This window comes from Pelmatolapia mariae, linkage group LG10_11, assembly GCF_036321145.2.
Source record: "Pelmatolapia mariae isolate MD_Pm_ZW linkage group LG10_11, Pm_UMD_F_2, whole genome shotgun sequence".
NCBI lineage: Eukaryota > Metazoa > Chordata > Actinopteri > Cichliformes > Cichlidae > Pelmatolapia > Pelmatolapia mariae.
Genome location: NC_086236.1, coordinates 10,707,282 through 10,732,010, shown reverse-complemented (window position 1 = coordinate 10,732,010; position 24,729 = coordinate 10,707,282). Strand labels below are relative to the sequence as shown.

At 39.8% G+C, this 24,729-nt stretch overlaps 1 protein-coding gene across 2 annotated transcripts in view; it reads left to right on the top strand.

Annotated features, from left to right (window-relative positions):
* Positions 1–24,729, top strand: part of jade2 (jade family PHD finger 2) — a 221,614-nt gene that overhangs the window by 179,064 nt on the left and 17,821 nt on the right. The window contains exons 11-12 of one of the 2 annotated variants that reach the window (XM_063485580.1): positions 167–284; positions 14,935–15,066. In XM_063485580.1, the coding sequence (XP_063341650.1) occupies positions 167–284; positions 14,935–15,066 (250 nt within the window). The remainder of the gene's footprint in view (positions 1–166; positions 285–14,934; positions 15,067–24,729) is intronic. The other variant, XM_063485581.1, reaches the window with a different exon arrangement.

Genomic DNA, 24,729 nt, shown 5'->3' with positions numbered 1-24,729 from the left:
AGGTCCGCTACCATTAGCCAGGTTGTGCTCGAGCACTCGTACTTCCTTGTCATCCAAGTCATCTTGTTTTTGTTTTTTTGTCTGATCTTTGCACTGCATCACGATGAAGCACGCTGCCTGTGCATTGCCCCGAGTTATAGCTACTGCTCTTCTTCCTGTGTTTCAGGTGCGCAATCTGTGCTACATGGTGACACGGAGGGAGAAAATGAAACACACCCTCTGTGACCTCCAGGAGAAGATCTTCCACCTTCAGATACAACTGCTGGAAGAGGACATGGCTGGAGGTAAGGGTGAGACAAAATGTGAGCATGCGTCTCCACTCATCTGATTGCAGCCATCTAAACTTACCAATATAAAAAGCCTGTTACCTTTCACCCACTCGAGCTCTGCAGCCAATGCCGCCAACACGTACTCTATCCTTCCACCACCCCCCTTTCCCAAAAAAAAAAGTACAATTTGGAAAGCTCAAGTGTATAACAGTTACATCCAAGCCCTTGCTGCCTGAGTGTGGTGGGTGGATAGTTTTGGAAATGGCCTGTCATCATTTTTGCACAGTAGGCCACACTTGACACCTGCACAGCAAAGAACACTGGAATAATAGTTCAGCCAGATATTGTGACACCGACCGTCCACATAAATGGAGCTCGATTTTCTATCCACTCTACACAGATGACTGACCTTGGTGCATTTTGTGCAGATGCTCTGTGATGGAGAGCAGGAAGGATGAAGAAGGCTGCTTGAGTTGTTGCTGCTGTGGTGGTCAGATAACTGCTCACAGTGAGATTTACAGTCCTAGTAAAACATCCAGGTTAAATGGAGTCTATTTCTTTTTATATTTGTATTCTCCTCACAGTTCCCCACTTGCTATCTTCATCTAGAATTGTGGTTTTTTTGTCTCTGTGGATTGTGGAAATATTAGAATTTCACCTGGAAATGAGTCCTTGGTAGAAGCATTACAGATTATTATGCACACTGATTGATCCTTAGTGTAACTATTCCAGACCCAGACTGAGGACTTCACAACTTGTGACGCCATTGTTAGAAATTGTGCAGTATGAATATTCGTATTTATAAAGTACCATTTCTCTTGGGTAGACCTGTACAGTTTTTGATGGTATAAAACAGGGAGGTTGAATTGTTGATGCATTTTGGTCTGTTTCAGATGTTTGCGTCTTATAATCCAGTGGTTCTAAAACTGCAGGGGGATAGAGCCACTGAAGGTGGCGCTTGGACAACCAGGAAAAAATTTGGATTAAAACAAAGTCCGTGTAGATTCAAGTCCCACAACCAGCCAGCCATCTTGGAATGAATTTGGACAGTTATTTTGAAGCCCATGTCTAAATAAATGGAGAGAGAGTCATAACTTCAATTTCATGGGTCACAGAGAAATAAAATCTGCTTCTGAAATTTTATAACTTTGTGGCAAATTTATGTTTAAAAGGCACACAACCACAGTGGCATTTAAATCAAACAAGACCTAAGTGCAGACTTTCAGCTTTATTTCAAGGAGGCAATAGAAATATTACAATAACTGTTGAGGAATTACAGCAACTTGTAAACATATCCCCCATTTCCAGCAGGTCAAAGGTGATTGAACGCTTGACAATTAAGTAGTTTCATGGGGATGGCTGCTCTGTACTCAGCCAAAGGCTGCAAAGCCAATCAGACAGCACTTCACAGTACAAATGGATACTGGCTCAAAGCATACTGCAAAAGCAACCCGAGAGTTTCTCAAGGCAAAGAAACTGGATATTCTTCAATGGCCAAGTCAGCCACCTGATCTCAGCCCAACAGAGCAGCTTTTCACTTACTAAAGGCAAAACTGAAGACAGAGAACAAGCAAAGCAACTGAGGGCGGTTGCAGTAAAAGCCTGGCAGAACATCTCAGGCAGGGAGGAAACACAGCATTTGGTGATGTCCACGTGCTCTAGACTTCAGGCAGTCATTGACAGCAATTTCATCCAAGTATTTAAAATTAGATTTAAAATTATTGAGCATCTGTAAAATGGGAGGCCATGTATAAAAAGGACTCCAATTCCTAAACCGTTAATGCAATACTTTTGCTAAACTGCTGACCTAAAATTCAATTTGGATCCTTTTTCATTATTAATGATAAAAATGGAGTGATGTAGGGCTGGAACACTTTTCTGAAGTGGGGCATGACTTCAAACATTTTAATGACCTCTGATGTAATCTTTCAAGACGTTGAGATCAGTGCTGTCTGGATGTGGTACCATTTGTTGCAGGATACCCTGTTCTCGTTGTTACTGCAGATCATTCTAGTTTTGAGGTTGTTTTCATGCTGAAGCCTCCTTGATAGCACTTGATGTGATGTATAAGACAGAACCTTAGTGACAGTTATCACTAAAAACAGAGATTAGGGTTAAATAGTTATAGTCCAATAACAAAAACAGTAGTTTAAATTGGTCATATTTGCTGCTATATTGCCATCCTGCTGGAAATTCTGATTTTTATTTTTATTTTTTTTTGTTTTTTTTCTATATTGATGATGTTTTAAGAATAGTTGTTAAGAAATTACAGCGATCTGCATCTTTGTTGCTAAAAGGAAGCTTTTCAGTTCGAGGAGTCGTGACCTGCAGCTGTCATGGCGATGACAGTGAAAGCTTGTTGTCATGGTAATACCACTAACGTCTTGCTGGCATGGTAATGATAGTGAACTTCTGTCAGCCTGCTCCTGTGTGTGTGTGTGTGTGTGTGTGTGTGTGTGTGTGTGTGTGTGTGTGTGTGTGTGTGTGTAGTTGGAGTGTTGAGTTTGCAGTGCTCTTCATTCCCGAAGAAGACTACACACACATTTACGCACTCAAGTAAATCGAATGCGAACACTTTCACTCTCTCTGTTTCTCAGTAACACACTCCCAAAGGCACACACACACCTACACACACACAGACACACACACGCAGTGCAGAGCTCCTGACTCAGCAGATTGCTGCCATCAGGTACCAGGAGCTGTGCTGCTGGCACTAAACAGCCATATCTATTCACACTGCCACAGGAGTTAGATTAGAGAGAATAGTTGGTGTGTGCGTGTGTGTGTGTGTGTGTGTGTGTGTGTGTGTGTGTCAGGGAAAAAGAGAGAGCACCAGAGAGTGAAGGATGAGGTTGTCTGCTATAATGATTTGTCGTGTCTCTCAGCATCTTTTCCTTTTAGTATTTTCCACTCTCCATTTCTCTTTATCCTCTTCTTTAATTATTTTTCTCCTCCATCTGTTTCCCTCTCTCCTTCTCTCATTTGCAGTCTCCTCTAAGGCTCGTATCTTCCTCGTCTGTCTCTTTCAGTTATGTTATTTTTGTTGTCCCATCTGACATCCTGTTTTAGTCAGTCCATCAGTTGTATCGGTCTGGCTTTCTTCCATTTAGACTGATTTCATGGCATTAAACGTAGGGCTTCTAGATTATGACAGAAATTATCATTATGATTACTTTGGTCAATAACTGTAAGACTGGTTATTTAATATTGTTATTCATGTAGTCACACAGGACATTTTTTTGAATTGTAAAAATAAAAAATAAAAATACAGATGACTAAGTAGAGAACAAGTGTCAGTTTCTTACCGTGGAGTAGAAACTGACTTTGTTGGCATAAGGAGAGAGGAGACTGTGCGGCGGTGGTAGCCATGCAGAGAGTAATAAAGAAGCCTTCAGGTGAGCAAGCGCAACCATTAGTGATCCTTCAGCAGGTTCACCTGTTGAAACCTTTTACAATGTCTGGACAGACTGGGCAGACCATAGGCCACCTCCTTCTGGCACCTTGGTTCCATCTGCACTTAAAGACTAATCAACAACATTTAAGGCTTCAGTTGCCAAGGTAACCCTTATTTAGCACCATTTCATATGACAGCCGTATCCTTAGTTCTCATTGGTAGCTGCTTCATTCACTACTCTGTGAGTTAAGAAAAATTTGGTTTCGCCATTGACTGCGTGTTGCTGGAAATTGCTTCCACCTTTTAACCATCAGTAAGAGAAATTTAAAAGACTTATGTTAAGTCGTTATTGATCATGTTCAGTGGGCTCGTATCTTTGGCCAAATCACATGTGATTGCTTGTGTGTCTTTGTAAAATGGATGAATACGCTGAATACACAAAAACGATGTACAGGCTCGTTTTTTGTGAACGCCTTGAGTTGATGTTGGACAATTCATGTTGGGAACCATAGCACTGTTTTTCTTGGCCTTCATGCATTCCTTATACTGGAGTTTGTAGTTTTCAGGCACTATCTGACTGCCATGGTTACAGTCATATTCAGTGGTTGCATTGGGAGCAATTTGGGGTTCAGTATTTTGCCCAAGGAAGTTCAGGAATGTGGACTGTCCAACACTCATTCTAGGCTGCACACAAAGCATTTACAACTATAAGAATCAGGTTTTTCAGATACCCGTAGATACCCTTAGTTTCCATTCCATAAACCGCTCCACTCTTACCCCTTTATGGGCTTGTTTCCACCTCCTTTAACTCACCGAAAACACATCCACTACCCTCTGTCCGCCTGTCTGTCTCTCATAGTACTTCATCTGTCATCCATGCTCTGTCTGCCATGCTGCATGCCTGTCTGTCATGTCGGGGGCTGCCCGCGTCATGCTTTGTGAGTGCTAGCATGGTTTCAGCAAGGCGGAAAGGCATGCGGGTGATATCCCAAGTGGTCTCCCATCGAGACAGAGAAGCTACACGATGCTGAATGCATAAAGCAGAAAACTGCATTTTGTAGCAAGAAGCACAGAAAGTAAATAAAAACTAATTGAGACGAACTGTGTGAAGAATTTGAAATGGGGAGATTCCCCAAGCCTTGACACGTTTACAAAACGGATGGTCAAGAGTTTTTGTCATTGCTAAATTTTAAAGTATACGCACAAAATAATTCAAATTTTAACTTGTTCTGCGTGGGGTGAAGTGAATTAGCTCTCTCCTTCTGTGGCCTCACTTTAATGATTCGTTTATGGGCTCAACTGCTAGTTTCATTTGTATTTTCATTATATTTTGGATAGGTCCAAAATATAATGGGTACCTACAGTTACACTTTTAGACATTTTAAATTGGGGTAAAAGACCTTCTTGTAAGAATTAATGACATTAGATACTTTGATGTCATTTTAATTTTACACCAGTGATTAGAAGCAGAGAATTTCTAACAGCAGCTGTCTGATAGCAGCTACCACAATCAGCACAAATATACAGCTTCTGATAAGCTTTTGTTTTGATTGTAACTTTGCTCCCAGTCTCTTGTAGTAATCAGTTGAAGACTGATGCCATCAAGGGTGTATGTCCTCTTGCAAATTAGGAAAACTAATACATGGCCATCCTGAAGTGTTGTCAAGCCTGTTCTTGCTGTTAGCTGTGAAATTAAACGACAGGTTTCGTTGTAGGTAGGTGCATAAAGGAAAACGCAGTCCATTTTTCATTTTGCATGAATGCTAAAAGGTCATTTTAACTCATTTTTGGGTTGCTGGTAGACAACATGTTGGCATCATAACATCTAACATAGATAAAAACCTTCAGGGGCACACGTTGCAACTGTGTGCCACATTTGCCTTTTCAAGTCCTAATTGTGTAGGAGGTGTTGGCAGCCAAAGAAGCAAACACACACTCACAAACAGGGATTTTGCATATTGTAGTAAGAAGCTGTCAATTTATGGTCAAAACTAGGATATGGGAATTGTTTTATTTCAATTCTGACACAATTAATATTATATGTGGGCTTTTTGTCAAGAAGCGGGTGAAAATTATTTTAGCATTTAAGCTCCTTTCCTTTTCATTGATGACTATCTGTAGGTGTGCTGTAGGGACAGTGGCTGTAGTGCAGTGTAGTAAGTGAACATGCTCTGGTTAAGCCAAGGTAACATGTTCTTTTTAGGTTTTGAAAAAGCTTGACTACTTTAAAGAAAGCCATAAAAGAAACTCATATCACACTTAAACCTCCTCTTCTCTTGTCAGGCCTTTAGAATAACAGTATTTCTTCCTTGTAACTACTAAAGCTGGAGCTGGAGTCAGGTTTTCTTATTAATTTTGTGCTGGTTTAAGTTTTATCTATTGCTTACCAGCCTGCATTGCTCATTCTTATGCGTTTTTTTGTAATTTGTCAATGTAACAAATTGTTGTACAGCACTATGCAGGTAATATTTTTTGCCTTTAGTGGACACACCTGCAAAAACAGCTCCAGTTATAATCCCCATTGTAGGTAGGGCTTCTTGAAAAGTGCATACACATGCTCTCACGCAGCATTATTATTATGCAGATAGTGCACTGCATTTATATTCTGGCTCAAACCCAACCGTGACAAGCTGACAGCGGTTAGTATTGGCCTCTCTGATCTGCTTTCAGCAAGTGTGTGTGTGTTTATGTGTGTAGGAGTGCGAGGAAGACAGAGAAAATAAGGACAGAGGAAGACGAGGATGGGAAGGGACAAGAAGGTAATGGGATGAAAGAAGTAGTGGAAGAAGAGAGGGAAGCTGAAGTAGCTACAATGAGAGAGAAATAGCAAAAGGATGGAACAAAAGGTGGCGAGAGGGAGGAAAAGACAGTAGGGGAGGGGAGGGGTTGGGAAAAAAAACTTTCTCACATTGCACTAATGAGCTCAGGTAAGAAATGGGACACAGTGGCTACACACATACATACACGCTGCAGTTCAGTGCGCCTAGAAAGAGGGAAAATTAATCATACACTTCAAAAAGACAAATCCCCCGGTGCTGTTGCACCTTCTAAACAAGAAAGGGAAGGAGGTTTTCAGGGAGGGAGTAATACTGTGGAGATTGAGAAAAAGCAAACAGCAGAACGTAAAAAAAAAAGTTTAAAAAAGAAAGCCCAGATCTGACAAAAACATGTTAAAAAAAAGGTCTCTTCTGCTGATGGTTGGATTTGTGGAGAGATTACAACCTGCAGGGAGGAAGTTTCCACACATTCAAGCAGAGCCTGCAGGCGTCCTTGAAAACCCACAGACCGGTTTTTTCTCCTATTGCATGCTGTAGAACATATAAAAGAACAAGATAAGATTAGGAAAGGGGGGGTGTTGGAAACGGTCGCTGGGAGATCAGAGGATAAGATGGTGCTTCTGTCAAAACAAAGAAAGAAATTATAATTTAGAAGCTGTGTGAAGAAGCGTTCCCTCTGGGAGCTCCCTCAAAGATCCCCCGGCGTTAATGGCCTCTGCAGTTTCAGCAACAGCCATAAAATAAATTGGAAAAACGGGGGAGAGTGTCGAGCAGATGTACCTGCACTGTTTTACAGAAATGGGGGGAAAAAAAAGTTTCATGCAGTCATACATAACTCCTACAACCTTCACACCAGCGTCAAGTGGTTTTACAGACCCACCGTCCTTGGAATTCACATGGATAAAGATTTAGACAAATTTCCTAAATGTATCTTTAAGAGGGAAAAGTGGAAGACGAAGATGCATGCACTCACCAAGTGTACATTACTGTTTAATAGGGCATACAAAGACTAGCTATCAGGTCAAATGTATTGCTCCAAACATGGCTTTTCCCCAGCCTCCTTTGTCTTAATGGTCTGGATTTTTACCACAGTGCTGACTGGAAAAAAAATTAAAAATGGGCAGACTTTCCAGGAAATTTCCAGGAATTGAATGATACCACTAACAGGTCGTCTCTGTTTAAACAACAGAGGTTTATAACACCAGCTGGCTCCCCCAGTGATTTCAGTCTGTCCTGTTTAAAGACCAAATTATTTGAATGCGTGTTTCAGTTTCTGAGTTGCTTTAGAATCAGGTTATAGATGTTTGCCAGCAATCCAAGTTCTATTTAAACATTTCTTTGCTTTCTGACAATACAAGTCGTAGTGCACCTTACAGGGCACAGAGAACTGCAGCGGTAAAGAGATACTGTGTAAATTTGCCCTGCCAACAGTGCAATCTCAATAAATTTACTTCCCTCTGTAGGTAAGTCAGGTTTAAATAGCTGATATTTGAGGCTCCAAGGTAAGCTTTTGATTTACTCTTCATTTCTGTTGTTGAGCAGCGAATTCAAGAAAATCTTTTTTTACTCATCTGGAACATTTAATGCAAAACCTGATGTGGGAGACAGGAAGGATGCCAGCTTTGTTTTTGGTGCAGATACAGGCGAAGTAAGGAAGCACATAGTCGTAGATGCTATCTTCTCGAAAGGAGTCTAGCACCGATAAGAACCGCGTATCACAGCAGACGTCTGAATGAAAAGAGCCTCTGTGTTTCCTTTGAGGAACAATAAAACAGTGAAAAGTGGAGGAGTGGAAACAGGATGGCGTAGAGAAGTGTAAAAAATTTCATAATTTAACAAAAAAGCTAACCACTTTCCCTCTTTATTTCAAAATTTTTCGTTGGTTGGTTCAGTTCGTAGAAAATTTTAATTCTGCCATAAAGACGACCTTTAATGACCTCCACTGTTTCTTTAATGACAAGTTTTGATACATCAGAATATATCAGTAAAGATGAGATTTGACAATCATTTGAATAGGTTCACTAACTTCTGCTGTGCATCCAGTTACTTTTTCCTGGAATTAGGTGCGATATATGATAGAAACCCCTCAGTTCATAAAAGAGAAACAAGAGTTACCTGTAGTAGGCATCCAAATGGGAACGAGTTAAGGCTCTAAAAGGTTTTCCACACCATTAACCTCCAATAACTTTAACAGTTTTCACTTTATATAACTTTTCAAATCGAATATTTCCAAGTATCCTCCTGTCTTTGAGGATGTCCAGCACACACCTGCGTGTAAGACCTTTTTGTGTTTATTGCTGCCTGTTTTTATAGCATCACCATCCCAAAATGTGAATATTCCTAAATAAAAATGGAAAGATTTTTAGCCCACATAAACACACAGTACGAACAAATATTCTGCCTTTTTTCTTAACATTTGGTGTTGTGCTCTTACTGAACTAAGCTTTCACACTCTTCTCTCTGGACACACACAGAGGTCGTCTCAGTGTGAAATCGCTCTCTGGCCTCTCTCAGCTCCATTCATGCATGTCCTGCTCCTCCATGCTAAAGTAACCATGAGGACAGCCTGCTGCTGGCAATGACAACCACACACACACAAGTAACACACACGCCTTTAAAAAGGTCTATTCTGGATGTTACAGAGCATCTATGATATAATACTGTGTGTATTTTTTGTTATAAGATCAAATTGAGCGCTCTAGACTAACCCTGTTAGTTGCACAGCTGCATTGAATCATTCAGCCCATCATTTGGCCTGACCCCTTTGGTCCTTACTAAAATATCTCAGCAGCTTCTGGATGATAAAAGACTCTGTAGAGACGTGCCCTGAGCTTTCCTCTAGCTCCTCCATGAATTTGACATTTGTGGTTCTGAGTGAAATACCTGAACAACTATTGAACGGAGAGCAAAAGACATTCAATCCAGATGAATAGTCTCACTCAGGGTAAAATGTAACAAACCTGATATCAATTATGTTTCATGTAGACCCAAAAAATGTTTAAAAAACACCTTATTAAGTTTACTTTATGACCAAGTTTCTAATAAATGACTCCATAGTGTGTTTATATGTGTATTGCTTATGAACTCATACAGCATTCTCATACAGATGGATGGGATAAATAGCATTATTATGATTAATAAATAAGTATTTCTTATCTTAACATAAAGCTCGGTGCACTGTCATGTTTACCAACCAGCTTTAATGGTTGTCTTCTTCCTTTATTTAAAAAAAATCAGTTTTTTGTTTTGTTTTGCTTTGTTTTTTGCAGATTTTCACAGAAAATGTAGTTTTTTAATAAAAACGAGGAGGCTGGTTTTAAACCGGTTTTAACGAGGAATTAAAGTTGCTACACTTTGTTCCATTTCCTGCTGCGAACTGCACAACAAGGGTCATCTGGTGGTAAAAAATAAAAAAAACAACAGCTGCTGCTAATAAAAAGTCAGAAGAAGAAAAGAGAAATGCGCTCGCAAAAGAGCTGCTGCTCATTATGCGGCACATAAAAATAATTAAAAACGATAAATTGGGCTTTTCTGTGTTTTTAATTTTCACATTACAATTTTTTTTTAAATCCAGTAAATTATTTGCTGTACTTTTTAGACAGTCGCTGTAGTTTTCAGATAATCTATTTCGACCATTTCACCCTACAGTGACTGCAGAGCTTTTTAAAACCTCACTATGATCTTGCAGCTGCCACCTGCTGTACTGGTGCATGCATGCGCACACAAGCATGTATATATAAACATGATGCACAGCAGCAGGAGAGTCAGTGAGCCGTGCAGTCAGGACTCTGTTTGTGTAAACAGCGAGAGCCTGTTACAACAAGACATTCCAACATTAAGGGCTCCCCATGTTATACAATGGGAGGGAGAGATGGAGATCATCGCTGTGCTGTATATGTGAGGCTCACTGAAGTATGACTGCATGGGTCTGCGCCGTTTCCTGGCCTGCTGTGTGTGCAGACATGTGTGTGGAGTGTGCATGTGTTTGTCATTATCTGGTAAATGTAGAACTCGGCAATCCTCTTTCTGTTCAGTTATGGCATCACAAATAATGGGCCTGAAATGATTAGCCAGTTAAGAAAACTAATCTGCCTCCATTTTGATAATCCATTAATCATTAGGGTTGGTTTTTTGTACCGAGCAAAAACACTATCCATTATCTAACTCCAGCTCTGATTGTTGCACACAGAATATCTTGAGGGTTTGGGTGGACAAAACAACCAATAATAATATCTCACATTTGGGCAAATTTGCAACTGTTTTTCTTAGGTAATATTATGACTACCAATTAAAAGAGACATTGATAAACCGATAATTAGTTTCAGCCCTAATTGAATTACTCTCAGTATAAGAAAACATATTTTATTGTAATGTATTATTACACCATATTTTTTATGTAAAATCACCGGAAATCCAACAAGCACATACACAGCTTTTCACTTGTTACATTTTTAGTTATTTTTGAATGAGCCCCAGAACCCTTATTTATCTATTTATGGACCTGGGTGCAACTCCTGCGTTCATCCACGGTCTGAAACGAGCCGTTTTAGATCCGTTTAAGACAGCCTTGTCCTTATTGGCTGTCCCTCACAAACACAAGGTTTGAATAACAAGTGGGTGGAGCTTCTGTGGTCACAGCCAGGGATGTGCAACCATATTTCTCTATGTCATCATACAGACCCAAGAGTAGAGGAAAACTATTGGACATTCTGGCCATGTTTAATATAAACATCCATCATAGTGACAGTATACAGTATCTAGGCAAGTAAAGAAAAACATGTTAGGTGAATGTCAGACCAAGTGCCCCTCTGACCATTTTTAAGAAACAGTTACCTTAAAACAGAATACTGACTCTTCAGTGTCTTATTTATTGAACAGAGCTTCTCACTAAATAATACTTTAATGTTTTTGTTATTATGCACCCATGACATTGTTGTCTTCTTAATTCTCTGAGGTCTAAGTCATCACCAGTGATAATCCAGCCCTGACCCTAACTGTGGGCAATTAGCACAAAAGCATTTTTGTTTTTTATTTCACTGTTCTTACAGGTTTTGGCAATAAAGGACCAAAGAAAAGAATCACCCTGCCTTACTTGCCTTAAAAACTACTTCCTTTTTTTTTTCATATAATCCATTTTGGCCCTTACATTTAAGGTAGAGTTACCACCCAAGGCAAATATTAAATGTTGTAAATGCCCCATCTTTTTATTTGTCTCTAACATGGCTGGCACCGTATATGAAACACTGGATTGCATCGGCCACCTATGGGTTACACTGTAGGCTCTGCAAAGATTCACTAAAGAAGTCTAAATTAGACATTACACCTGAAAGGGTTAATAAATTGTACTTATAGTTTAGTAGGAATCGTGATATTGTGCCTCACTGAGGATCTTTTTTTCTTTTTGTTTTGTGCATTGTCATTACAAAGAACTAGGCTTCACTTCTTTCTCTAAGAAACATCTATGTCTTCCACACTTCAACCAAGAATCAATTTTACCTGATGTTTGCCTGAGTAAATGCGACTGGGTTTGTTGCCTCTGCCTTCTGTGAGGATTTATGGAAGTTGGCAGTTTGCAACAGCTGACTGAAACTACACTGGAAATGAGAATATTGAATTTAAAACTTGATTTATCTTTTATTTAGCTCACTTTTTTATTTATCTTCCAGGATTCGTGTTTGATTGATATTTTTGTTAACGTTAAACGTACCCCATGCGGGACTTCACAGAACCCCCGGCAGTACCACCATTTGACAAGCACTGCATTAGACAGTATTACAGTATCTCGTATGATCTTTCACGGTGTGTACTTATCAGTGTTTCTTGTGTTTTCTGCCACGCTCCCTGCTGAAGGGAGTGAGCGAGGTCTCCTAGAGCGCGAGGACAGCTCCCAGCAGGGAGGCGCTCTGCAGAGCTCTGTTACATGCCATAAAGTGTGTGTGTCAGCATGCTCGCAGGCCTTGAAGACTGATACACAACTGATGCATGTGCTTTTTGCACACATGAAATGTGTCTGAATGGTGAGCTAGGCTGTTAGGGAGACTGAAGAACACACACTGCAATTCTGAACAATCCTAAATAAAATGATAGTTGACAGAGAAAGTTACCCCCCTGCTGTCCACATCAACCCAGAGGCATTTTGCTTATCCATCAGCGATATCTTGACAATATAAGAATACAAAACGGCTTTTTAACCTGAATCCACTCACGTAGATAACCCCATGACTAGTCTTTGTTTTAACTTTTAGGTTAACTGAGGTAACATCCATCAAGGCCACATGGGTCCACATGGACAGCCTTACCCTGAAACTTCAACTGGAATACTAAACAACCTTTACAACAAGCATTAACATGCGCCACAGGCAGCTGCGGTTTATCAGAGTAGAGCAGAAGTGAAAATGAGCTGCTGAAGATGAACTGTGGCTCCAAACCACTAAACCTCATTAGAAGGGGAGTCACATTTGGCCAAGCTGATAAAAAGGTGTAAACCTGTCACCAGGTCTCATAATAACGCTGTCAAATACAGCAATAAAAACATGTTTCTATAGCTGCATGGCAGTAAAACTGATTAGCAGTGAAGGTTTCTTTTTCTTCACTAAGTGCATTTGGAAGTTTTCAGACAGAGGAGTAAAAACATTGCCTTCTGATAGAGAGATGAGAGAACAAGATGAACTTTTACTTGCTCATAATCAGTCTTCGGGCTGTTTTGTGCACTCACTAACCACCTAGGTACATCTGTTCAACTGCTTGTTAACACTAACATGTAATCAGCCATTCACACGGCAGCAACTCAGTGCCTTTACACATCTAAACATGGTCAAGAACCGCTGAAGTTGACACCGCGCATAAAAATAGGAAAGAAAGGTCATTTAAGTGACTTTAAACATGCCATGATTGTTGGAGCTGGTCTGAGTATTTCAGATGAGCAAAAACTGCATATCAGTAACTGCTGATACGCTGGGATTTTTCCACACAGTCATCTTTAGGATTTACAAATCCTAAAAAAAAGATATCCAGCAAACAGGAGTTCTATGGGGTAAAAAGCTAGGGGAGACTGCTTCGAGCTGATAAGAAATTACTTTTTACCAAGGTATGCAGATGACCATCTCTCAACACAAAGATTCTGCTGCTGTAGCCCATCGGCAGCAGAAGACCACACTGGGAGGCTACAGTTGACAAAGGCTCGTTAAAATTAGACAATAGAAGAAAATATTGCCAAGTCTGATGGCATTAAGATTGTAGAGTTAGAAGTTAGTTTAATTAGCATGAAATCATGGACCCATCCTGCCTGTGCGTCACACAGTTAACCACGGTTACACACGGTTTTGGGCATCCTAGTACCAACTTGTTTAAATTCCACAACCCACCTGAGTGTTGTGGTTGACCTCATGGCTGCTTTCGATCAAAACGTGCGCCATTCACAAAGTTCAGATCATCTAAAACTAGTTTCTTAAACATGACATTGAGTTAATCGTACTCAAATGGCCTCCACAGTTATCAGTCAAATAGAGCACCTTATGAATGCGGGGTAACGAGAGATTTGCATCGATGTGCAATGACTTGTTGAATGTTTCCAGCAGAAATAATTAATTAAGGTAGTTCTGAAGGCAAAAGTTGGCCCAAATCATTAGTAACGAGATATACCTAATAAAGTGTCCAGTGAGTTTAGTTAGGGAGCTACTGTGTCTGAGGAAGGGCATGCTTGTCTAAACTATCAGTAAATCAGTGGTCCCTGAATGGGTTGTAGGGAGTTTCCGCTTGTTTTAGTTGTTCTGTCAGGATCAAACTTCTATCATTTTTGTTCAGTCTCAAGAAACAGAATTCTTGGTGTGCAGGCGGCTGTTTTCTCTTGAAAAGCTCTGCTTTCTTAGCACCAAACAGCAGAAAGACACTATCAGCAGCTACCTCAAACACAGTGGAGCTTTATGGAGCTTAAGAGCTATGTATTTCCCCGTTTTTGGTCAGCAGAGACCAAAAACAGCAAAAAGAGAATATTTGAGTTATGTCTGACACTACTGAATGATAATATTGCTCTTTAAAGGCTACTTTTCCTAAACGGTGAGGGCAAAATGTACTTCTCAAGGGCCTGTTTTACACTCTGCCAAACTTCTCCCAATATAATGTTTTCTGGGTTTTTTTTTCTTCCTTCAGAAATTATTCGTCTCATAAACTACAAGGAGCTCCCTCTGTAAAACTAATTTTACTTGAGATTGAAATAATATTGGAGTCATGCAGTATTTTTTAAATTATATAAAACAACGTAATACAGCTTTCTTTTTTTATTCTTATCTTATTGTTCAAATAAGGACAAACATGCTCTTAATTATGTATCTTTTTCCACTATTTTCTCCAACTTGAATCTTCGCTTTCTTACTCAAACTGCACCTGAAAAGAAATCATTCCCCAAGCTCAGTGACACTTTCTGGCTAAATCAAGCTTAAATTGAATAAATCAGCTAAATCTCTGAAATGGGCCTGTCTTCTGTGTCTCCCTGCAGAGAAAACCCAGAAGGGAGAAAAGAGGAAGCAGAATGGAGTGAAGGATAAAGGGAAGGAGAGAAGGAAGAATAGTCCTGAGAAGAAAAAGGAGAGATGGAAGTCAGAGAACGGCTCCATGCTTAAAGAGCTAGGTACATTGTGTGTGCGTGGGTGGGTGGCTGCGTTTCCTGCAGTGTTTGCAGTTTTTCCAAACTACACGTCATTGGCTGAACCTGTGTGTGTGTGTGTGTGTGTGTGTGTGTGTGTGTGTGTGTGTGTGTATGTGTGTGTGTGTGTGTGTGTTTGTGCATTTGTATAAGAAGGTGCCCACAGTTTTGTAGCCTTGATGCTTGATATACAATCCCTTAGTGCAAAACACCAAGACCTTACAAAAACTGAAAATCTAAGGATATTACAGTTACACTTTGCCCTATAAACACACTATTAGATGATTTTGTCTTGAATAAATTATTTATCCGCTAATAATCAGTTTTTATACTGCCACTTTAGCATCCTCTCCACACTCTGTGTGTGTGTTATTTTGCCTTTTTTTTTTTTCATGCCTCCATCACGCCTTTTCCGTGATAGCTGCTGATCAGCTGGCAGATCCGATGGCAAAATCTTTAATAGAAGCTGACAGCAGGTCTAATATGATCCATCAATCTCTGGGCAGCGTAACGTCACTCACAGAGAGAGAGGGAGAGATTAAGAAGCACAGTGTGGTGTAGGGATACAAGACGACTGTTTTTAAAATCATGTCAAGTCGGCCAAGTAGAGTTTTACTTATAGAAAAACTAGAAGGACTAGTTATGGTCAGACTGGGAAATGTGGAAACCTGTATATAGTCTTACATTGATTGTTTTGAGACCCTAACAAATAGATATTTATTGTTTATTTGAGATGCCAAGTTTTTTTTTTGTTTGTTTTTTGTTTTACTCAAACTTTGGAATTTCAGGATGTCCCAAAGAACATTGTCTTAATTTTCTAACAATTTAAACACTTGAAACATGTAAACGTTGCCACCTCACAGTAAAAGGCTTCTGGTTTTGAATCCACCGGCCAGTACAACCTAAACAGCCCTTTCTTCGTGTGTGTAGATATGTAGGTTGGTGTATGTAGGTTGGTACATAATGAGTCCACTTAATTTTTTAGTCTCTTACAATGGGGATCTGTGTATACAAATGGTGGCTTAGGAATTACTAAGCATTTAATGCAAAATTGCTACAAATGTCAGGATATTTGGTGATTCTAAGTGATTCATAGGTGTAAATGTGATCGGGCATGATTGTCGGTGTCTATGTCGGCTCTGTGACAAACTGGTGACCCTTCCAATGGTGTACCACACCTGTCACCAAGGGACAGCTGGGATAGACTCCAGCTTCACCGTGAGCTTGATTTGGACAAACAGTTAAAAAAATGGATGGATGTATGGATAGATGGCAAAAGACAGAAAACAATTCCACAGATAGAATAAAAAAGGCTAATCATCGAGATTTTAAGTGGTGCTGTAAAAAGGTTTAAAACTGGTGGCGTCTACGGTGGGACTCTTTAACGCTTTGCATCAGCTGTAAATTCAGTTTACGTACATTTTTCAAAGCCATTAAACAGCAACTTGCATCACTTGGCAAAATGTAAAAAACTAAATAAATTCAAGTAGGAAAAAATAGACAGAAATGATGGTGAAACTAAAAAGAGTGAACAGCTTCAGTGTGACTGGAGGCCTTTCATCGTTGGGATAAAGATGGAAGATAACGGCTGGCTGCCGTGTCAGATGATCCATCCCTCATATGTGGCTGATTATTGCAGCCACCTATGATGCTCAGAAGATGGATATTATATGGAAATTGAGCAAGCGGCTTATACAGATTTTTTTTCTCTCCTAACATTGACAATTTATAGAGATTTTTCGAGCGCACAGCGAGTTGAAGCGAGTGAGAAGATAAAAGCTCAGTGACTCACTCGAGGACAGTTGAGAGACGTTTGATGGACACGCTGGCGGCTCTGGTGATTGAATCTGGAGCTTTTAAGTTGTCAACACAAGACAAGCCACCTGCCTGACTATTGAGGTGCAAATTAACATTTCAATGCACTGACATGCATATAAAAGTCAAAAAAGATACTCTACTCTAAAACAGTTTGTCCATCACTAAGCAGCAAGAGGTTTTATTTCTTCTGAGCGGGAGAGACAGGCTTAGCTTCGAGGAGGCTATGAGTCAATGTATAACTGTCGTGTGTGTGTGTGTGTGTGTGTATTTCTTAGGAAATAATCCAGGTTCTTGTTAGCCCCAGAAATATGTTGATTGATGTGTTAAATCAGGGGTGCAGACACCAAAGCCTCTCTGTTCAGAAACATGGGAGCTTCAGATTTTAAGCTGAGTATTTACCCATCTGTTCACGTCCATCTATTATCATGGCTTGCTTTTAAAAGTTGGCACAAACGACTGCAGCATTTCTGCTGCGCTGCTAAAGTCACATTTCCTGACATTTTGAAAACATCATCAGTTTACTTTTCTCAATGCTGCTTCTTCATGGGACAGTAGCACTGTGACAGTTTGATGAGAGCTGGTGCAGTCAGAGCACGCCGTCAGAATCAAACGCAGAGTTTCCTCCTGTTTCAGGTTTTGTCTTTCAAATTATCGCTTTTATCTCGGAAATGTTTTGCTCCAGAATTCCATAAATCTCAGAAGCCATTTGAAAAAGGTGACAACCATGCATGATGAATGGTCTTAACATGACAAAATCAAATAAGAGGAAAAACCTCTTGGCTTAAAGTATAAATTTGGAATCCTTTGTGTCGATGGTGATTATTATTGAATGGACTGGGGTTTTTGTCTTTAAATGTGCTATAAGCAAATAAGACAAAATTTATTTTCTAATCTCCATTGTATGCCAACACCTTTAACCACTCCTATGAGCAAATTACTTGTTTTTCACACATGCACTGCAGCTCTGAAGTTTTCTAGACCAGGGGTGCCCAATCCCAGTCCTCGAGAGCTACTGTCCTGCAGTTTTTAGATGCATCCCTACTCCCAACACAGCTGAATCAAATAGTTGGATTACCTCTTCGGCATGCCATCAAGTCTGGCAAAGACTTGATAACGAGGCATTCATTTGATTCAGGTGTGCTGGAACAAGGACGCATCTAAAAGCTGCAGAGCAGTAGCTCTCGAGGATTGGGATTGGGCACCCCTGTTCTAGACATTACCTGATGGAGATGCATGTCAGAACATATACTTTAGACTTCAGAGGGAGACAAAGTTACAGATGGTTTGGAAATGTGCAGAGGAGGGATAGTGAATATAGTAGGATGTAGGATATATAAAGGATGCTGGACATGGAGATACCAGGCAGGAAGAAAAGAGGAAGACTGCAGAGAAGATTCTTGGATGTAGTGAAGAAGGACTTGCAGAGGGTTGGTGTGACAGAGAAGATGCTGAGGATAGGGTGAGATGGAGGTAGATGAACTTCTCACAGTGAGTGAGTGGATTACACATCCTTCCTTCTGCAGACTCTTCTCAGGCAGAAGCCTCACTTACACCCAACTGTTTCCAGCAGTGAGAATACAGCTGACACAAACCTTCTTCTGATGTGTGCTACATTTGAAAAGAGGGGAACATCAGACAGCGACTTGATTCTGCCAAGATCGCCTGGAGTTCATGTGTGAAAATGGCTTAGTTTTATTATTTAAACTGCACCATATTGTCATTCTTTCCACTCACCAGTGCCCGGAAAGAGGATTTGCAGTTGTTGACAAATACACTTGTAAACACAAATGTCACTTTATAACTACCTTGAAGGGTGCTATAAACCATTCTGCAAATATTTATATAGTGCTTATAAATAGGAAGACTTGAGTAAAGTGTTTCCAGAGAAGCGAAAAGACCTCAATTTCAGGGGAAAAAAGATTACTGACACATCAATATAGTCTTTTTTTTTTAATTGTGTAAGAAAAGAAAAAAAATTAACACGCAAAAAGTGAACACACGAGTTCTGACATCCTATATGTTTGCGTGGGTGTATAGAAACAAAAACAAAGTCTTCTGTATCTTCAGGCCACCTCTAAAAACAAGCTGCTGTGCTCTAAATAGCTTCTATATGTAGGACATCAAGTAGGTGGTTTCGTAGCCTTATGTAACCCTTGTTTTTATGTACCCAGATCTAAAGATTTGTGAATATTGCTGCATTCCATAAAAAGCTGTGGGCTGCTCAGACAGTCACTGTACCTGATTAATATCTGAGAGCCTAAATGAAAATGAGTTCTAATTAGACGACTAATTGTGCGCTCTAATTTGTCGTCCTTTCATGTGAGTTTTTATGTGCCCGAAAGCAACTCGCGTAGGGGACGGATAGGCACGGGTCTGCGTACGACGGCCAAGACACGCGAAACGCATTAAAAAAAATACATAAACGGGAGATCTCATCACGCTGGCAGCGGCACTAAAGCAACGCGTAAAACGCAGAGAGCTCGCTTCCTTCCTCTGATCTCAGAAAACGAACATGACAGAAAGTTGCTGAAAGCTATGAAAACCAGCCGACAAAGACTTCACGCTGTCATCAAAGGATGAAACCTGAAGCTGCTCTGTTGATAACAAAATGGGCTCTGGCTCTGAGGGATTAAAGCTTTTTTTTTTGGTAGGAATTATATACAGCCAAGCTTAACCTCACTCTACTGTTATAACATTTCTGTATCATAAAATTCATATATATGTCCACAAAGATTCAGGTTGAGCCTCCTGTGTGTGACAGCTGCAGGCTTGACTTCTGAGAAGCGCATTGCAGTAAAGAGTGTTTTGTGTCTTAGTATCAGTAGATTTAACTCAGAATCTTCAGAAAACTCAAAATAGGCCACCTTTCCTAACCTTCCCTCCAAAGTCAGTTTCACATTTTTGCAACACGAGTTTCTTTTTGCTAATTCTAACCGATTCTCAATTCAGTAAACGGAAAAGGCAGGGCTGCTTTTGACAGCCCTCGTACGCTGAAGCCCCTTGGTATTGAACAAGTCACTTTGGTTTTAATTCAACCAAATTGCTTATGTTACTGACAAAACAGATTTTTTACTTTAAAGCCAGTGAAACTGGAGTAATGAAGAAAACTGCAACCTTAAATTTCACTTTACTGAACAGTATCGTGGATTTGCATGCTTCGTCGTGCCGTTTCTTACTACACTCTCTCAACAGCAGAGAACTAATTCATATCCAAGCAAATGCAGGCCTTTGAAAGGTGAGTTGACTGATCCTAGTAGTTACCACCTGATCAGAGCAAACACTGTGTGCTAGTGCTGCAGTTTAGCCTTCACTTTACTAATGTTGATCTCTGGGTGACGACATACAGCTTTCTACTGTAGAGTTATTTAATTATTAAAACCTTTACACACCCTAGGATTAAACCTGCTATCCGAGTGCTGCACTGCACCCTGTGCCACTGCCAAGGGAGGTCATGTGATCGGTTCAGTTTGTGTCTGTTAGCAACATTACTGAAAAACTTAACGATAGATATTAGACGTGTGGCTTGGCCCAACTAAGAAGTCATTAACTTGTGAAGTTGATGCACAAACTTTTGTCTTGATGCGCGCTCAGAAATCCTGAAAAGTTGTTTCTGTTATCTGGAGGTGGTGTTTTCAGTGGGAGAAACGTTTCATCACTCATCCAAGTAACTTCCTCAGACTCAGCTGAAAAATTCTGAATCGCTGGAGACTGAAGAAGTCACTTGGATGAGTGACGAAACGTTTCTACCGCCAAAAACGTTACAGTCAGGATTCTTTACCGATGCAAGTTTGGGCAATTTTTAATCCTTTGCATGCTATCCTCCCAAATACATACAGTACAAAACAATAGGAATACACTGCTCTCAAGAGAATATCACAAACTGATCTACCTTCAGATACACTTTTTTTAGACTAAGTTTATGGATGGCTGTAGCAGAGATATGCAGTCTTGAAGTGCTCTTGTTAACATTGTTGGGGAGATTTTTTTTATTTAGTTATATTTGAGTTTTATAAATTCTTCATAACTGTGATATGATTTTTCTTCACCCTCATGAAGATTTAGCTTTGTCCTTTAGGTTTTGTGCTTAATACCCCAGTGGAACACAAACCAAAGGTTTGGGAAGATATTATCTTCAGTATTGCCTCTCATTTTGTTTTTGATTTTCATTAACTTCACCAGCTGTTAGATCCATGTGAAAAAATACAACTGTAGAGAATCTGTATACTTTTATATGAACAAGCAAATATTTGATCCTCTTTGATCCATTGCCTACCGACTGCAAATGCTCTACTGTGTTGACCAGTGAGGTGCCAGCTGTGTCTGTCTTCCATTTGGTGCTGAGCGGGTAGTGTACTGTGAGTTTTAAGAGCTTTTTCAAAGAAGAGAGGTACCTGCTGCAGCTGAAAACACCACTGTAAGAGCAACAAGAGTGAAATGAACCAATGCAGTCATCACTCAGTAAAAGGCTCCATAAAGCTGAGGGGAGCAGAGCCACAGACTCTCTCCCGTTGTCTTCATATTGGTATTTGATTGATTGGTAGTATCGATTTCCACTGGTAGAGCTGTTTGCATATTTTGAACTGCACTGTTAAAGGTTTATGGTGGACTGACTTCAACTTACAGTAGGAAGTCTGTCGGTTTGAAGGTATATTTGGTCATTACTGATTTAAATCTGAGAAGCCTTTTGTGATTTTAAAATCACCAAAATGATTTTTACTATATTACGATTCATCTGCGTCATATCATATATAGGTTGTTTTTTGGGGGGGTTTACCGATCCCAAAGCCCAGTTTTAAAAATGGCATTGTCATTGAGGACTGTCATTGGCTCACTAAAGCTTCAGGGCGGAGTCCAGCCATCCAAGTCCATTACGAGGCTACATATATACTCAGAAAACTGGAGTCAGTTTCCCCACAGATACTTTAAAACAGCACAACCATCATTTTATATTAGAAATATAAAATTTGATCATTCTTGAGATTTATCAGCAATTAAAAAAGAATAACTAAGAGGAACCATTAAAGCATTTTTTAATTAAATGTTATTAGTGTAAATTACATGGAGCTACTCCATACTTTCACAAGGCATACCACTGCTTAGGGGTATTTTACTCAGCAGTAATTTAATCACGAGTCGTGTTGAGTTTTTGGTTATATTTGACTGAATATTAATTGTTTAATTAGTTTTTTTGACTTCAGGGATACAAATATAAAATATGACAAAACTACATACCTGTGGTTTGTGTAGTCCAAAGTAGGATGGTGCACGGCTTAGTTTTCACATCACATTTTAATCCTTTTTTTTGCTCAGCTGATTACTTTTCAGTTTTTTAGTCCAACCGGTGAGTGAAGACACATTTTTCCCTCATGACTGGGTGGTTGTCAGGCGGTTGCTAAATGCCTTGTATCTCTGTTCATTTACAAAAAGTCAACCTGACCAACTAATCGCAGGTGGCTAAAATAAATATGTTGTGGATTAGTTACTGAATTCTTCGATTTTTTTTCATGTGAAACGTGAGGTGAACTTTGCACATATGGGGTAATTTTACTGTCATGAGCATCAGTTATTAATCTGATCACACTATTTTTAGGCATATGCAGTGTAAAAACTACAGTGGGTCCAGCATGTCCATCATCATGTGTATTTGCACCTCATAGTCCAGTATCTAATCTGGCAGAGATGTTTTTCACCCACACACACAGTGACTATCAGCAGTGACGCAGGACTGTCTCTCATTTCCTTATTTAACCAGAGCTGAGCATCGCAGAGCCGGCAGTTGAAGTGAATGTGATCAATAAACAGGCAGATAATAACACGGGGCACAAGAGCAGTTTGGCTGTGCTTACTTGCTTCCTTTTCTGAGATTATCTCCATCCTTTTTTGTTTATCTCTCCTTTTCCCCCACTCATCTGTTACAGTTATTTTTTATACTGAATCTCCCCTCTCTCCCTCTCTCTCTCTCCCTGGCTCTGTTGTTATGAAACTCCCTCTTTCTGTTTATCTTCTCTCCTGCCTTTCTCGGTTTTTCCACCCGACTGCTGAGGGATAAGGACTGCAACTTGATGTTGAATACTTGCTGGGAAATCATAGCTCGAATTGTCTTTCCATGATAAACAAGTCCTTCTGTATATATGGTGTGCTTCTGTTGTTTGCAACCGTAACATTTGTCTGCATTTATGTGTCTATGTGCGCCTTCTTCTGTCAACCCGCTCTATATATCATTCTCAGTGTGTCGTCTCTGTGTTTGTCTATGCGTGTCGTATGTGTTCATATCTCACTGTCTGTGTGTGTGTGTGTGTTTGTGTGTCCGGCCATCTGTTCTCTGTCGGGTCTGGTCCTGACTCTCAGGGCTTTGTCTTCCTCTCTCTCTGTTCTGGGATCAAGATGACAGACGTGTATCATAACTCCTTCTCAGATGTGCTGTCCCCTATCCACACTGTTTATTAGTCAGGCCCAGAGGCTAGTGATGATTAGAAAAAGGAAAATTGCTTTGAGTTGTTTCTAATGTCCCCCACGGGCGCTGAGGAATTTCATCTTAAAAGGGAACCTAGCACGTTCATTCTCAGCTTCCTTTTTTTAAAATCATGGGCTCCATTAGAGTAGCTATGAAGTTCACAATCAACCGTATTTATCTTGTACTGTGCTCAGTTCATTCTCCGTCTTGAGCCAGCACTGTTCCCCCACCCTGTAAGCGAACTTTCTTCTGATAGGCTGCCCCTCGTCAACAGAAGCTTCGAACGGCAGGTGGGATGGACTTCAGAGCTACGCATCTGAATTGATCGCATTAAGGATGTCCACACTCGCTGACATCATACAGAGCCAAGAGTAGAAAAAAAATCAGAATTCAAGCGCTAAGTAGTTTTTCACGTTTAATGTGAACATCCTACATTGTTTATAATTCAAAGTTACATGTTTGAGTCCAGTTAGATTTTATGATTTATAAAATAGTACACAAATAGTAGAGCCAAACTAATATATGATTTTTTAAGATCAATATCAATATTTGGTGATTGAAAAATCCGATACTGGGACAGTTAAGTTTTTCTTTCAGACACTGAAAATAAAGATAAATAAATGTCCTCGTTATGTGTGGGAATTTATTTAGTTGTTTACTTGATTCTGCTCAGATTATCTGATTGTGGCCTTGAAAACCCTGTGTTCCTTACAGGGAAGTTTCATAGCGCCCTCTGGTGGACAAACTACAAAACATGAACGCTCACAAAATCATTGAAGGGTGTTTCTCCCGTCTCTTCTTTACTTTTTTAAATGTCATTTTTTCAGACATGATGAAAGTCGATGCCTGTAATAAGACCAGATGAGAACATTGGTCTGCACTGCCTTACTTACAGTGACTTTAAAAGAGCTTTAAAAGGCTTTTTGATTTAAGAAAACCTTGAATAAAAATAAACTAAACCACATTGTTGAAAATATTAAAAACATGCTCTCTGTTTATTAAATAACAGTTTATTAAGTAGTGGATCATAAAAGCACAGTTAACATTTCTGAGAATCTCTTGTGTTTCTCTTTACTTTGAAATTTGAGAGCGAAAATTTTACAGCAGAGAGAGAAACAAATAGGTTATCTTAAAACTATCCAGTAATTGGTTTGTGCCTTCTGACGACAGCTCTAACGAAACAAGATGCCTTTTGGTCAAAAAGATAATGAGGCCAACAGCACGTAATGTGTGAGATGAATTTGCTTTTGGATAAAATGGTAGCACAGAGTGAAAAAAGAAGAAATGGTAGGGAACAACAAAAGATTTTATTCTAGTTCCCATTATTGTGTCCCTTTATTTGACTTCACTCCTTAATTAGGAAAATGTATTTCTGA